Source organism: Hyperoodon ampullatus (genome assembly GCF_949752795.1).
Source record: "Hyperoodon ampullatus genome assembly, chromosome: 12".
In the NCBI taxonomy this organism is placed as follows: Eukaryota; Metazoa; Chordata; class Mammalia; order Artiodactyla; family Ziphiidae; genus Hyperoodon; species Hyperoodon ampullatus.
Window position 1 is genome coordinate 67,302,509 of NC_136925.1, and position 13,411 is coordinate 67,315,919.

Genomic DNA, 13,411 nt, shown 5'->3' on the forward strand with positions numbered 1-13,411 from the left:
ATTACAGAAGGAGCTCCATTGTACTCTTGAAATCTGATTTTATTTAAAACATTAATTTCAGAGTGCTTTTATAAACATTGGAAGTTTCTGTCTTGTAGCTACAAGACTAATTCTTACATTTTTCATTTGAATTAGATGAACTTTTCTTTTCTCTTCCAGAAACATGATCAAGTCCTTCTATACTGCAAGTCTTTTAATAGATGTCATAACAGTGTTTGGAGAACTCACTGATGAAGTGAGTGTACATTCTTTATTGTCTTATTAGTTGGAGATCAGTATTGTTGCTTTTTATTAGTTTTATTATTGCATTGTTTATTTAGAGCAGCATGTCCATCAGAAATGTAGTATAAGCAAAACGTGTAATTTTAAATTGTCTACTAGCCACATTTTAAAAAGTGAAAACAAAAGATGGAATTATTTTTAATGATAAACGTTTTTTTTTTTTTGTAATAAGTTCTTTAAATCCAGCATGTATTTTATACTTAATGAGTACATAGCTACTGTATTGGTCCCTGAACCCCGGGATCAGAGTTTGATTTTATTAAGTGTTTAAGTATTACTAATCCTGGATGCTGTTAAGTTTCTGTACTGTTATTTGGTAAACATTACTGGAGGCAGAGACTTTTTAGTGCTGTTTTTTTCCTATTTTGTTTCTAGCCAGAAATATTATTGTTAAAGATTTGTCTCTATTGTAAAATACATATAGAACTAGATATTTTACAAGATACTTCCTATGCATTTTATCAGTTTGTTTCTCATAACCACTCTAAGATAAGTAGAGCACATATTCATTTTATATATGAGCAAACTGAGGCTAAGTGACAAACTTGTTGCCGTGAGTTCAGTGTTGTTTTCACTGTAGCAGGCTTTACCATTGACGTGGAAAATTTGTTTTCTGAGAGGGGAGATATTAATCTAGAAAGAGAACAAAAGAGAGAGAGAGGGGAAGGAAGAAGGGAGGGAAGGAGGGAGGGAGGAAGAGAGGAGAAAAGAGAGTTACAAATGAGACTGATAGAGGCATGTCATATTAGTGATTTGAGATCTATGAAGACCACTGCTTTCTATGAAATGATTTTTTCAAAATGGTGAGCAGCTCAGTGTATCATTCCAAACAAAACAAAGTACAATCTATCTATGAGATATTTTACATGTTCGTAAAACAGTACATCAAAACTGTGCAATAAATGCTTTGTTTATATGTAAAATGTAGTTAAGCTCTAGGCCTGATGATCATAAGCTGAGTTTTTGAGTTGGCAGAGGTGTACAGGACATTTCAAAATTGTGCCGAATGAGGGACACTTTTTTATTTTGTGTGACTGTCCCTTTTCTTTCAAAACATCAAGCATCCTGTCTCTTGCCCACACAGCATTCCCCAGCCAGATGACTAGAAACCACCAACAGATATTTCCAAACACCCGCGAGGGTATGGGGCAATGCCCAGTGAGAGCCACTGCTGTTAACTTTTCTTGAAATAGAGAAATATAAGAGAAAACTGAGGCCTGGAGTGTGAAAACCACAAATGCTTCTCACTTTTTTGCATTTTAGAGGCCCTGTGGATCCACTGTTTAGCTCCCTTTCTACTCCTGTCTCCTGTTACTACGGATCTGGATTTTTTTCCTGTTTTACTAGTATGGGGCTCTATACTAAACAGGGCATACAGAGGACCTAGAGGTGATTTAATCATGACATTATGGAAAACTGTAGATAGGTAGTTGGGTTTTGGCGAGTACCAGGTGGCTGAAGGAGAATAATGAGACCAGATTAGAAAAGTAAGTCATAAGCCAGATCAGACAGATGATAAAAGGCCTGGCATCTTCAATTAGGGGATTTATTGAATAAAGAATTATGCTTTGGGGTGCTTGGTATGATAAGACTCTATAGAATGAACTGGGGTAGGAAAGAACTACAAGTCATTTGGCAAAAGAACTAGTTAATGATTACTGTGGAACTTCGTACAAAGTGGGTTGTCGTTGACCTGAGGAAAAATAATATGTTTAGACTTAAATTGTAAAGTGTGAGGTGCAGGTATAGCCTACAAAAATAAATCACCACAAGACACTTGGAAAGAAAAAGACAAGAAATATGCAAAATAGAGATGAAAGTTCAAGTTAGGAGATTAGACAAACCCTCAGGTAAGAAGATAGTTTTGAAAGAAAGAGAAGATGGTCAGGTAAACATCCTGATAAACACCTGTATTTAAAAGGCTAGAGGAAGAAGTCAATAAAGAAACACAATTAGAGAAGTGGATAGAAATGTAAGATACCAGAAGAGAAGGTCATGATAAGGCACAGTAGCAGATAAGTTTGCCAGATACTTCTGAGGTGGCTTTTCTTGCCTCTCCTACTTCTTACTTAGAGGAGCTGCTTTTGCCCACATATCTCAGAAGCAAGCACACAGTTCTTTTAAGTTATAACTGCTAACAGTGGGGAACCCAGATAAAAGGTAAAGTAATAGATACAGGAAAAAGAACAAAATGTCCAGAAGTCTTAAGTGAGTAATGTAGGTTTGGTTTTGTTTGTTTTTGTTTTACTTAAGGGACACATAAATACCTCCACACATAATTAACATGTCATTCATCTGCATTTCAGAAGGAAAAAAAATCTAAGTTTACATATAGGTATCCTTAACAAAGAACAGCTTTCTTAGTTATTTGAACATAGTAGCTAAGGCGAGGACTCTTAATGGGACAAATGCGAGGGCTTCAAAAGGAGTTGGGGGAGAGATGTTTAGATACTGAGGATACTAAAGACTACATGTAGCCCAAGAGTGAAAGAGACATTTTTCCAAAATGTTTACACTCTTTTCTTTCCCTGTCTAGTCACCCAACCTGCTACCTAAGTTTTTCTGCCTTGCATTGGCATTAAAGTAGGAAATAGCATCTGTGTTGGTGGTTAAGGGATCCAGAGAGCAGGAGGGGTCTAAAATGGTATGGAAAAAAGAAATTAGGCATTGTAAGGCCAGCATGGAAAGGACGTCCTTATAATTATTTGATTGGGCTGAGGTTTATTCTTTGGGCCTTTATGTAAATCCTGCATTTTAAATTAGAAGATGTATGTACACACGTTTAGTGTGTAATTATATGTGGGTGCTCTTCACTAACTTACATATGTTTGTTATAACATGCAAAGTTTATACATCCAGTGAAAGTTGTATATATCAAAAGTTATAATTTGTTGGGCATACAATACTGACATTTCTCATATCCATTATTATACAGTGATCTTATCCTTATATAACTAGTGAACTGGTTTTTGGCCATTGAACTAAGGTTGACTAAATAAAGGCAGCCGGCAAGGAAAGTGAAATACTGGCAAGACTGTTCATACACCAATAACATAATCCCCCAGCCAGGCAGTTTGATCAGCCTAGTTTCAAATTCTATTTTCCCTTAATTTTAATGCTGGCTTTTGTTCCATCATTTTCCATTTCTAGAAGTGGCATATTCATCATGATCACTGAGATACACATTTTTCAAAATAATGATTTAAAATGTCATAACTTTAAATAATGCTCCACTTGAGTGGAATAGGGAGGAATACACTCTAGCTGTGACTTTCGCAGCTCCTACCAAAACAGATAAGCAAAGTGTCATCGGCATCAACCCTCTCTGGTAGGTCCTCATTGTTGTCTGAGGAAATCTAAGGCTTGTATTTCTTTACTTGTGATTTAAGCACTCTATGCCTAAAACAAGACACAAACTAGCAGAACATTTCTTATTTCACAATAACTATTAAAAACATGACATGTTTTATAAGCTGGGTATAACTGGTTACTCAAAGCATTGTAACTCATTCCCTCCTTTCCACTTTCACTTTAGTTTCATCCTATACTTTGAAAACACTAGCAGAGACAAAGACAGGAAACAGAAAGGTGGGAAAAGAATAAGTTTAAGGATTTCAGGTAGGGAGATTTTTTTTTTAAAGTATATACTCCTGTAGGTATATTTCAGGAATTGCTGTTTCTTATTTGTTCATTTATAAAGGAAATGTGGTGGTGTTATTACCTGCATAATATCCCATAGCTTTTTAATAAAGCTGGAACTTTCTTCAAAGAGTTGTTTCCCTTGCTTCTCAAAGAATGCTGTATGAGAAACATTAAAGTCTACAATAACAGAAAATGAAGAAGGGAAAGGCATTATAATTATCTTATAGTTTTTATTTGTGTATTTTAAAATTATCTTTTAATTTTATCGTCTTTATAATCAAGATAATGGGGTTTTTTAAATTATATTTTTTAAAGTTTAAAAAATGGTGTGGTTTTTTCCTGTCAGTCCTGAAAATTTATTTAAAAGAACAGCAACGGTGGTTGTCAGCGCCAAGCCTAAACTCCAAAGCAAGAGGTCATTTTACGTCTCAGGACTTGGTTTTTCTTCTGTAAAATGGGAAGCCTAGTCAAGCAGATCTCTGAGGTCCTTTGCAGCTCTACCAGTCTATGATTATATGTTCCAAGCATGCAAGAAGAGATGGGAAAAGGAGAATAAAAAGCAAAGATGAAAAAGCAGACAGAAAAAGAAAAGGAGAGAAGCAAAAATAGTTTTAGATTAGAAGCTCCAAAAGGAGGGATGAAAAATTACCCATTTAAGTTATATAAATGATAACGAAAAGTAGAGCCACCAGAAATTATGACAGCCAAGCACTAATTTCTAGTAGGAAGAAAGGAGAAGAAACATGACATGGCAATGTAGGGGCTGTCAGTGTAGGGAGGGAGCAAGACGAACATCTGGGGCCTTCTTATGGCATTTGTACGTAAAGATGTTGAGTCTTCTAGTTAAATTCCTTTTATTTAACTTTCCAGCCATTTTTTTTAAAGGTCGTTGGTTCACAAGCTACACTACTGCAGTTTACCTAATTAATTTTCCTATTTTAGGCTCTTTTACCCTGGAACCTATTCTCCGCTGTCATTGTTTTATTGAAGAACCTAACAGGGACTTTTCCTTTCCTGGCTTTGGAAGTCCAGACTCCTTCTTGTGCTACTTCTTACCAGTCCCATTGTATGTTTGTCAGACCATTCTGCTTACCTCCTGCACTCAGCTCTCACTGTTGTAAACTTTGGATTTTTAGCCTGGTTTGTCTAAGTCTTACCTTCTCTTCGGGTCTTAGCTCCATTATTCTAGCCCTTATATGCATTTCTCCATTCTCTCAACTCATTTAGGATCTTAACTTTATGAATGTTACACTATAAATGTGTTGACTTAAGATTTTTGGGTTTTTTTAATTATTTTTTTTAATTTTTAATTTTGTATTTTAAAGCAAGCGATGTTCAAAATATATATATAGGTTATTTTTCTACTTTAACATCTTGTGTTAACTACTTATGGCCAGTATTGATAGGCTTTCTTTTATCATATTTTAGATCCATTTCACTTCTAGCAGTGTTTGAGGAGCAGATACCATTTTGCCTTTATCTGTTGAGTTTCTGCTAATTTGGGGGAATCAAATGAATATGGTATGTTTTCCTGCCCTCACAAGGTTTGTGTTCCAACTTGGAAAGGGAAGCAGAATAACTGAGTATGATGATATATGGTGTAGTAATGATAAAATACAGTGACGCGATCCAATCCTACCATTTGCCTGGCACTGTGCTTAGACACTTTAGATATATCTTGTTTCACTTTCACAACCCTGAATTACAGTGAGAAAACAGAATCAGAAAATAAAAGTTCCTTGTCCCCAGATGCTATGGCCCAGAACAGTATTAACAAACTCTGTGTGATAAAGGTCTAGCATTTTTTTCTTTTTAATTCCCATTCTGTTGCAAGCTGATTGTTTTGTAAAATATAAATAATGATTAACTAGAAAAATAAAACCTTAAAAAGACATATAAAGTACAAGCCTAATTTGCTATAAGTTTCCCAAATGCTCTCAATTTCTGTACTGTCTTGTCACAAAAGTGGTAAACAGTTTGCAGGCCAGCTCTGGTTCTGGGACCATATTTTGATTGGCACTGATCTACATCCCTCTATGGGAGCTCCCAGAGAATCCTGTTTGTATCTCAATCAGGGACTCTCCCTACTCGAAAAACAGGGCTGCAATATAACTGGAATAATAATGTACATGAATAGCTGTCTGCAAAGGAGGTAGTCTATTTAAGGTATCCATTTGCACTGTAAGGTTCAGAATTAAGCAATATCTTCTTGCTAGCCTAGAAAACCATGGTAGATCAGGAGAAATTCATCTACTTACAAAATTGTGTTTTGTACATACACCATACCTTAAGTTTTCATGCTCTCACTGTACACTGAAGGTCTCATTCTTAGTAATTGTAATAATAAATAGAAAGATATGAGGGTAGTATTGCCTGTCTTATTAGAGTAGGAATTTCATGTATCTTGTATTCATTTTTGTATAATAATTGCCAAGAACAGTGTCTTGTACATGATCTTCAAATAGTTGTAAATGAATGAAGTATTTTTGCTTGCAATGTTAGTATAATGTGGTTCAGAATACTGCAGGCATTGGCCTCAAAATCCCATATGCCACTTCATAACTGTGTGACCCTGGGTAAGTTATTTGACTTATGTAACCCTGTTCCCACATCTGTAAGATGAAGAAAATTGTAACAGCTACTTCTTCAAGGTGTTTTGGATTTTAAATGAGAAAATACATGTAAAGCCTTTAACAAAGTACCTAGCATATAGTAAACGCTTAAAAAACATTAATTTTGCTTTTATTAGTTGATGGATAATGTTCTAATATCCTGTATTTAGAGAGGACATCCACGTAAAATACATGAAAATTTTAATGGAAACTATCCTCATCTACTCAATCTTATATATTAAGATAAATTTATTCAGAAATAGGCATATTATGTATTATTACTACTATATTTGGAGGTCCAGCATGTACAATTGGAGTCCCACAAAAGAGACTAGAAAGAAAATGTTGAAGAAATGACCATAGATTTTCTAAATTGGGTGAAAAAAACAGTTATGGAGCCAAGAAGCTCAGTGAACCTCAAGTAAAATAAATGCAAAAAAACCATACCTGAGAGCATTTACTGGTTGTGATAGTCCAACCAGTAAAGTTCAGTGATGGAAGAGGAAATCTTGAAGGAGCTGTCTTGGGAAACGACACAGTACGCACAAGGTAACAATGCTTTGAAGGATGGATGGCTTCTCATTTTTTAAAAAAGTTGTGGCAAGAAGATAATGAAATTGGCATATTTAAAGTACTGAAAGAAAAAGCAAACAAGCAAAAGAACCTGACAGCTCAGATTTCTCTGTAGAGCAAAGCTACCCTTCAAATAATGAAGGTAAAATAAAAGACATTTTTAGATAAGTTAGTTCATTACTAGCAGATCTGCACTAAAGATCTAAAGAACTAAAGAACAGCAGAAAGGAGGTTTTTCAGGCTGAAAGAAAATGATACCAGATGACAACTTGGATTTATAGGAAGGAATAAAGTACACTGATACAGTGTGTAAGTAAATACATTAAAAACTATATATTTCCTCTTTTATTCGTTTCTTTAAAAAAATATGTATGCCATTTAAATAAAACTTATTGTAACTATACATATATATTTGGTAAACCACCCCCAAAAAAAGGCAGGGAAAGGGAACAGAGAGAAACAGAAGCAGATAAGACTAATATAAAACAAATAGCAAATTTTAGGCCTACATACAGCTGTATCAGTGCATACTATAAATGTAAATGGAGTAACACTCCAATTTAAAAGTAGAAAGCAAGTCCTAACTGTATACTATTTATAAGAGACATCCTTTAAATACAGAGACACAGATATTTTGACAATGAAAAGATGAAAAAATATTCAATGCAAATACTAAGTTAGCAAAATCTGAGGTGTCCATATTAATATTAGATAAAGTAAACTTTAAGATGATGTTTTACCAGAGGTAAAATGGGACATTTTGTTATCAAGAAGATATTACAGTTCATTAAGAAGTTACCACAGTTATAAATGTCTATGTACCTAATAGCAGTTTTAAACTTTATGAAACAAAACGTGATAAAAATAAAAGAAAATACAGAAAAAAAGTCATAATAGTGGTTGGAGATTTTAACACCCCCCTCTCAGTCATTTGTAGGATAAATAGTTTAAAAGCAGTAAAATTATCTAAAATGAATAAAGACTGCCCACATCAAATATTGGCTAGAATGTGTGAAAACAAGAGCTTTCGTACATCACTTGGTGAAAATGTTAGATGTCATAACCAGTTTGGGAAGAGATTTGGCAGATTTTTATAAAGTTAAACATACACCTACCTTTTTACCCAGCAATTCCTTGGTGTTTTTCCAAGAGAAATGAAAACATATGTCCAGAAAAGACTTGTTCAGGAGTGCTCATAGCAACTTTATTCATGATATCCCAAAGCTGTGTAAACAGCCCAGATGTCCACCAGCAGAGGAACTGATAAATAAATTGTGCTGTTACTAAGGTATAAAAAGAGGCTACTGATATACCCTAAAACATGGATCAATTTTGTAGACATGTTGAGCAAAAAAAGACCCAAAAGAATACAAACTATATGATTCCCTTCATAAAGTACTACAGTAGACAACTTGATTCTAGTGAAGAAAATTAGGAGTTTTTTGGTGTATGGCAAGGGGAAATTGATCCGGAAAGGGATATAAAGGAGCTTCCTGGGGAACTAGAAATGTTGTATGTTGATAGGAGTATGTTTTACACAGGTAGATCTTTTTGTCAAAACTCAAACTATACACTTAAGATTTATACATCTCAAGGTATATCAGTTTTACTGCAAAAAAAGTTAAATATTGAACTGTTGTTTGTAGGTTTAGTTTTTCTTGATGATATTAGTTGGCAATTCTAAAACTGCGTACTCTATATTCGAGGATTGTGCAAATGAGTAAATATATTGAGGGAGCCAGATTTCTCACTTCTGGGGAAAGAAGTTACAGTGGAGGGTGGGAGAAGACTAGATTGTATTATAGTGTTGGATTGGAGTTGGAGATGTCCATATTAACTCATGCTTTTAAATATACAAATAAGGCAAAATAGATATATTTCTATAAACAGTATGTATGTATACTATAAATGTGTGCATATACAGTATATGCATGTATTTGTATATACAGCGTATATACATAGGTGTGTGTACACATGCACATAAAACATAGTTCCTATATCTCTGTACTGAAAGAACCTAGAAGCAATGATGCATCAGTAACAGTGAGCACCTCTAGTGCCTGATTTTGGGTTCTAAATACCCCTCATCTATAAAAGGAACCAGGACTCTTATAGGGCTGGGTATCTAGGGCTGGGTAAGGGAAAGTACTAAATGAAGCTGGACCTTCTTACTGTGCCAGAAAATAAAGAAATGGTTCACATAATCACAGGAACATGTCAGAAGGATCCAGAAGCCAACTTGAAAGGGTTCCCACTGTCAGCATCAGGGACAGTTTGACTATCGAAATATGAATGATATTAATAGGTAATGCATTGAATAAAATAAGAATTCATTGGTTCCTACTGAAACATACAATGGAATAAATAAATGAATGAATAAATAAATAATGGAAGGACGGAGAAAGCTCCTTACAGTAGCGTTCTAACTAATAAATAGAGAAATGACAATGAAGTTGGAAATCATTAATGGGATTTAAAACTAGTGGGCAGAAAATTTGGTGACGAGCAGGATATTTACATTAGTCTCTAAATGTCTCCCCTCAGATTGCTTATTAATTTTAAAGGGGAAAATAGTAAGCCAGTAATGGAAAAACCTGTCTGACACCACTTTAACCAACTTGTCAAACCTAACACAAGCAATATTAGGACCAGCTGATATTATGTGGCTCCTAATAAGATGAAGTGAGAAAGGCAAATATCACTTCAGTGCAAATCCTGTGGAAAATGCATAATCTGAACCTAATCATGAGGAAACATCAGACAAATCCAAACTGAAATGTCAAGGTCAAGAAACACTAACAAAGGCTGTTCCAGATTAAGGGCTAAAAAGATAATGACAGCTAAATAATGTATGCTTTTTAAGTTAAATAGACCCAGGGGAGGAACTACCAAGGACATCATTGGGCCAATTGACAGAATTTACTGGGACTGTGGATCAAACAGTATTCTTGTGTAAGTGTTAAATTTCCTGATTTTAATAACGATTGTGTGTGAGATTGTCCTTGATCTTAAAAAATGATTAATGAAAGGGTAAGGGGGCAGAGTGACTTCCAACTTACTCTTAATTGGTACAGAAAAAAATGCAGTAAACATTTTACATATTAATATGTGCATAGTAAGTCCATGCATATATAAGTAGATTGATAATACAAAATGTAAACAATTGGGTGATCTGAGTGAAATGTACCGTGTACTAGTTTTAAAACTTTTGTCCAAGCTTGATGAAATTATATAAAGTTCCTTCACAAAACTATATATGTATATTTTTTCCCCCCAAAAGATAGCATTGGCTTCTTTTCTTGCCCTGGTGGATTAAGTTTTAAATAGTTAATGTTCATACCTTCTTTGGATATCTTTCAGCTAATTGGAGTGTACCTTTCAAATATTATAAAAATAGAGTAAATTTAAGTATTTGTGTATTATAGTTAAGACTTTTTGGTACAGTTTTACTCTCATTTTTAAAATTTGTTTTATAAAATTCTAGTTGCTTTGAAAAATATAAAGGTATAAAAATTTTGAATAAGTCTCCAGGAAATACATGTTATTTGTGATAACACTTTAATATTTGAATCATGATAGTAAGTTTGTTGAATATGTATTTTTAAAGTGTTTCTCATTGTGCTATGTCCAGTGTTCCTGGGAGTTATATAGAGCCCTTGTTGTTTGTGTAATATACTTGGGAGAATTGAGGTCCTAAGAGTATAAATGTGTTATCTGTGATGTTACCACCAACTTAGAGATTCTTATTTTCTTTTGTGTTACTAATTACTTTGAAATGTTATGAAAGCTGTGGCTTCTCTCCCATGCATATGTGTATTGCTTTTTTTTCATATAATTCAGGGGGTTTCAAGGACACCCTTCACCCTATCCACTGACCCCTCCCTGCAAGCTTAAGTGAAACTGTGTACTGAAGTTTAATGTTCACATTTATTCGTTAGCAAAAAGTGTTTCACTCCAGTTCAGTGTTTTTCTTAGTGCTGTTCTAGGACAGCCAGCTTCAGAATCGTTTGTGGTACTTGATGTAAAAAAAAAAAAAAGGATTCCAGAATCTACTGTCCATTCATTCATTCACCAAATATTTGTTAATGTCTACTACATGCTAAACACTGTTCTAGGCAGTAGTAATACAGCAGTGGATTAAATCCCTGCCCTTGTGGTAATCACATTCCTCTGGTGAAGACAGACAATAAGCAAATAAACACATAAAATGTATAGTATGTCATGATAAATATCATGGTAGGGATCCCATGGTAGGGATAGGAAGGTCAATTTAAATAAGGTATCTGGGGAATGTCTCACTAAGAAGGCAACATTTTAGCAAAGCCCTGAAGAAGTAAGGGAGTGAATCATACAGATGTTCCAGGAAGAGACAAGAGAAAGTGCAAAGATTTGTGAACAGCACAGTTACCTGTTGAAGTTCAAGACATAGCAAGGAATACAACGTGGCTGAATCTAGAGTGAGGAAAATGCTGGCAGGTGACGGTGGGGTAGGGGAGTTCAAATAGAGTTGACAGGATTTGACTGCTATCTTTAAAGTGTTATTACTTGCATTATAATGGACAAGGGTGGAAATAGGGGCACCGTTAGTATATTATTAATAATCAAAGTGAGGGCAGTGGTGGCTCAGACCAGAAATTGCAATAGAAGACATGGTGAGAAACTGGATACATTTTGAATGTAGAACTGACAGAATTTAAGATTCATTGGTAGAATATGAGAGAAATAGAGGGCTCAAAAATGACTTCAAAGGTTAGGGCTTGAACAACTACAAGACATTTACTGACGTGGAGGAACGAATTGAGTAGCGGGAAGATCTGAAATCGGTTTTGAACTCTGGATGTTTTGAGCTATCAGATGTACAAGTGAAATGCTGAGTTGAATGTATACATCCTGAAGTTCAGAAGAGAGGTCTGAGCATTTGGGAGTTGACCGCACAGTACTTAAAGCCGTTAGACTGGAAGAGGTCGTCAAGGTAAAGTGTTGAAAACAAGACGAGAAGTCTAAGAACTGAAGTCTGTGGCACTCCCCACCCTGGAGATGAGAAAGAATCACTGTGAAGGTCTGAAAAGGAACACCCAGTGAGGCAAAACCAGAAGACCTTGATAACCAGGAAAGCAAGTGAAAAGGGAGTTGCGAGGAGGAGGGAGTACTCAACTTTCCACCTTAATGGAGACAAGTAAGATGACATCTAAGCTTTGGATTTAGCAAGAGAAGTAATCCGTAACCTTGACAGAAGCAGTTGCAGTGCATACTAGGGATAAAAACTTGACTAGGATGGGTTCAAGAGGAAGAATTGGAGACAGCTAATGTAAAGCATTCTCTAACACACCATTGTAAAGCAATTATACTCCAATAAAGATGTAAAAAATAAAAAATAAATAAAGTATTCTCTTTCAAGGTGGCTTTTTGGTATGCTAATGGAGAATGATTTATATCAGGTTTTCTGTAATTTGGGCCAGGAATTTTTTTTTCATGTGGACCATTTTTTTAAAATCTTTATTGAATTTGTTACAATATTGCTTCTGTTTTATGTTTTGGTTTTTTGGCCGTGAGGCATGTGGGATCTTAGCTTCCCAACCAGGGATCAAACCCGCACCCCCTGCATTGGAAGGTGAAGTCTTAACCACTGGATCACCAGGGAAGTCCCAGGAATTTATTTTTTTATTACACCCTAATATGATTCTTACATGCACCAGGTTTGAGAACCCCTGTTTTAACGTATGATTGGTGTTTGCCGGCCAGTCATTCTTCAGTGTAGCAAGTGCAAATGATTTAAAAATTAAATGAAAATTCTTATTTAACCACTGCTGACTTAGTGGCTAAAATTTGCAGTTGTCAGTGACTCTCATCAATCCAGTTACAAAACAGGAACATAGAGGCCAGGGACAAAAGTAAAAGTTCTTTTTGTAATTCCTGTTTCCCAGAAAGGATGTCTAATCAGCCAAAAGAAGTTAAAAGATTTCAAAAATATTGACACCTTGAAATTCTCCTCTTCAAATATTATTTAATATTTAGCATCCTTTATTTGAAAGAAAACAATGAAAAGGTGAATTAGTTTTGAGTTACAACTGCCAAAATCTGCTCAAAATTTAAGCACCAGTTTCTAGGGGTGTCTTGGAAATAGTGTGGAATAAAAATCAAGCTGTTGTGTTGATTTATCTGCTTTGGGGAAATTTTTTTTTTCTTTTTTTTTTGTTTTTTTTTTTTGCGGTACGCGGGCCTCTCACTGTTGTGGCCCCTCCCATTGCGGAGCACAAGCTCCGGATGCGCAGGCTCAGCAGCCATGGCTCACAGGCCCAGCT

The 13,411-nt window shown here is 35.2% G+C and overlaps 1 protein-coding gene across 3 annotated transcripts in view; it reads left to right on the plus strand.

Moving 5' to 3' along the window:
• VTA1 (vesicle trafficking 1) overlaps positions 1-13,411 on the plus strand; it is a gene marked incomplete at its 5' end in the record, with an annotated part of 70,250 nt that overhangs the window by 22,119 nt on the left and 34,720 nt on the right. For all 3 annotated transcript variants that reach the window (XM_079716553.1, XM_079716554.1, XM_079716555.1), the window contains one exon: positions 160-235. In XM_079716553.1, coding sequence (XP_079572679.1) covers positions 160-235 — 76 coding nt within the window. The remainder of the gene's footprint in view (positions 1-159; positions 236-13,411) is intronic.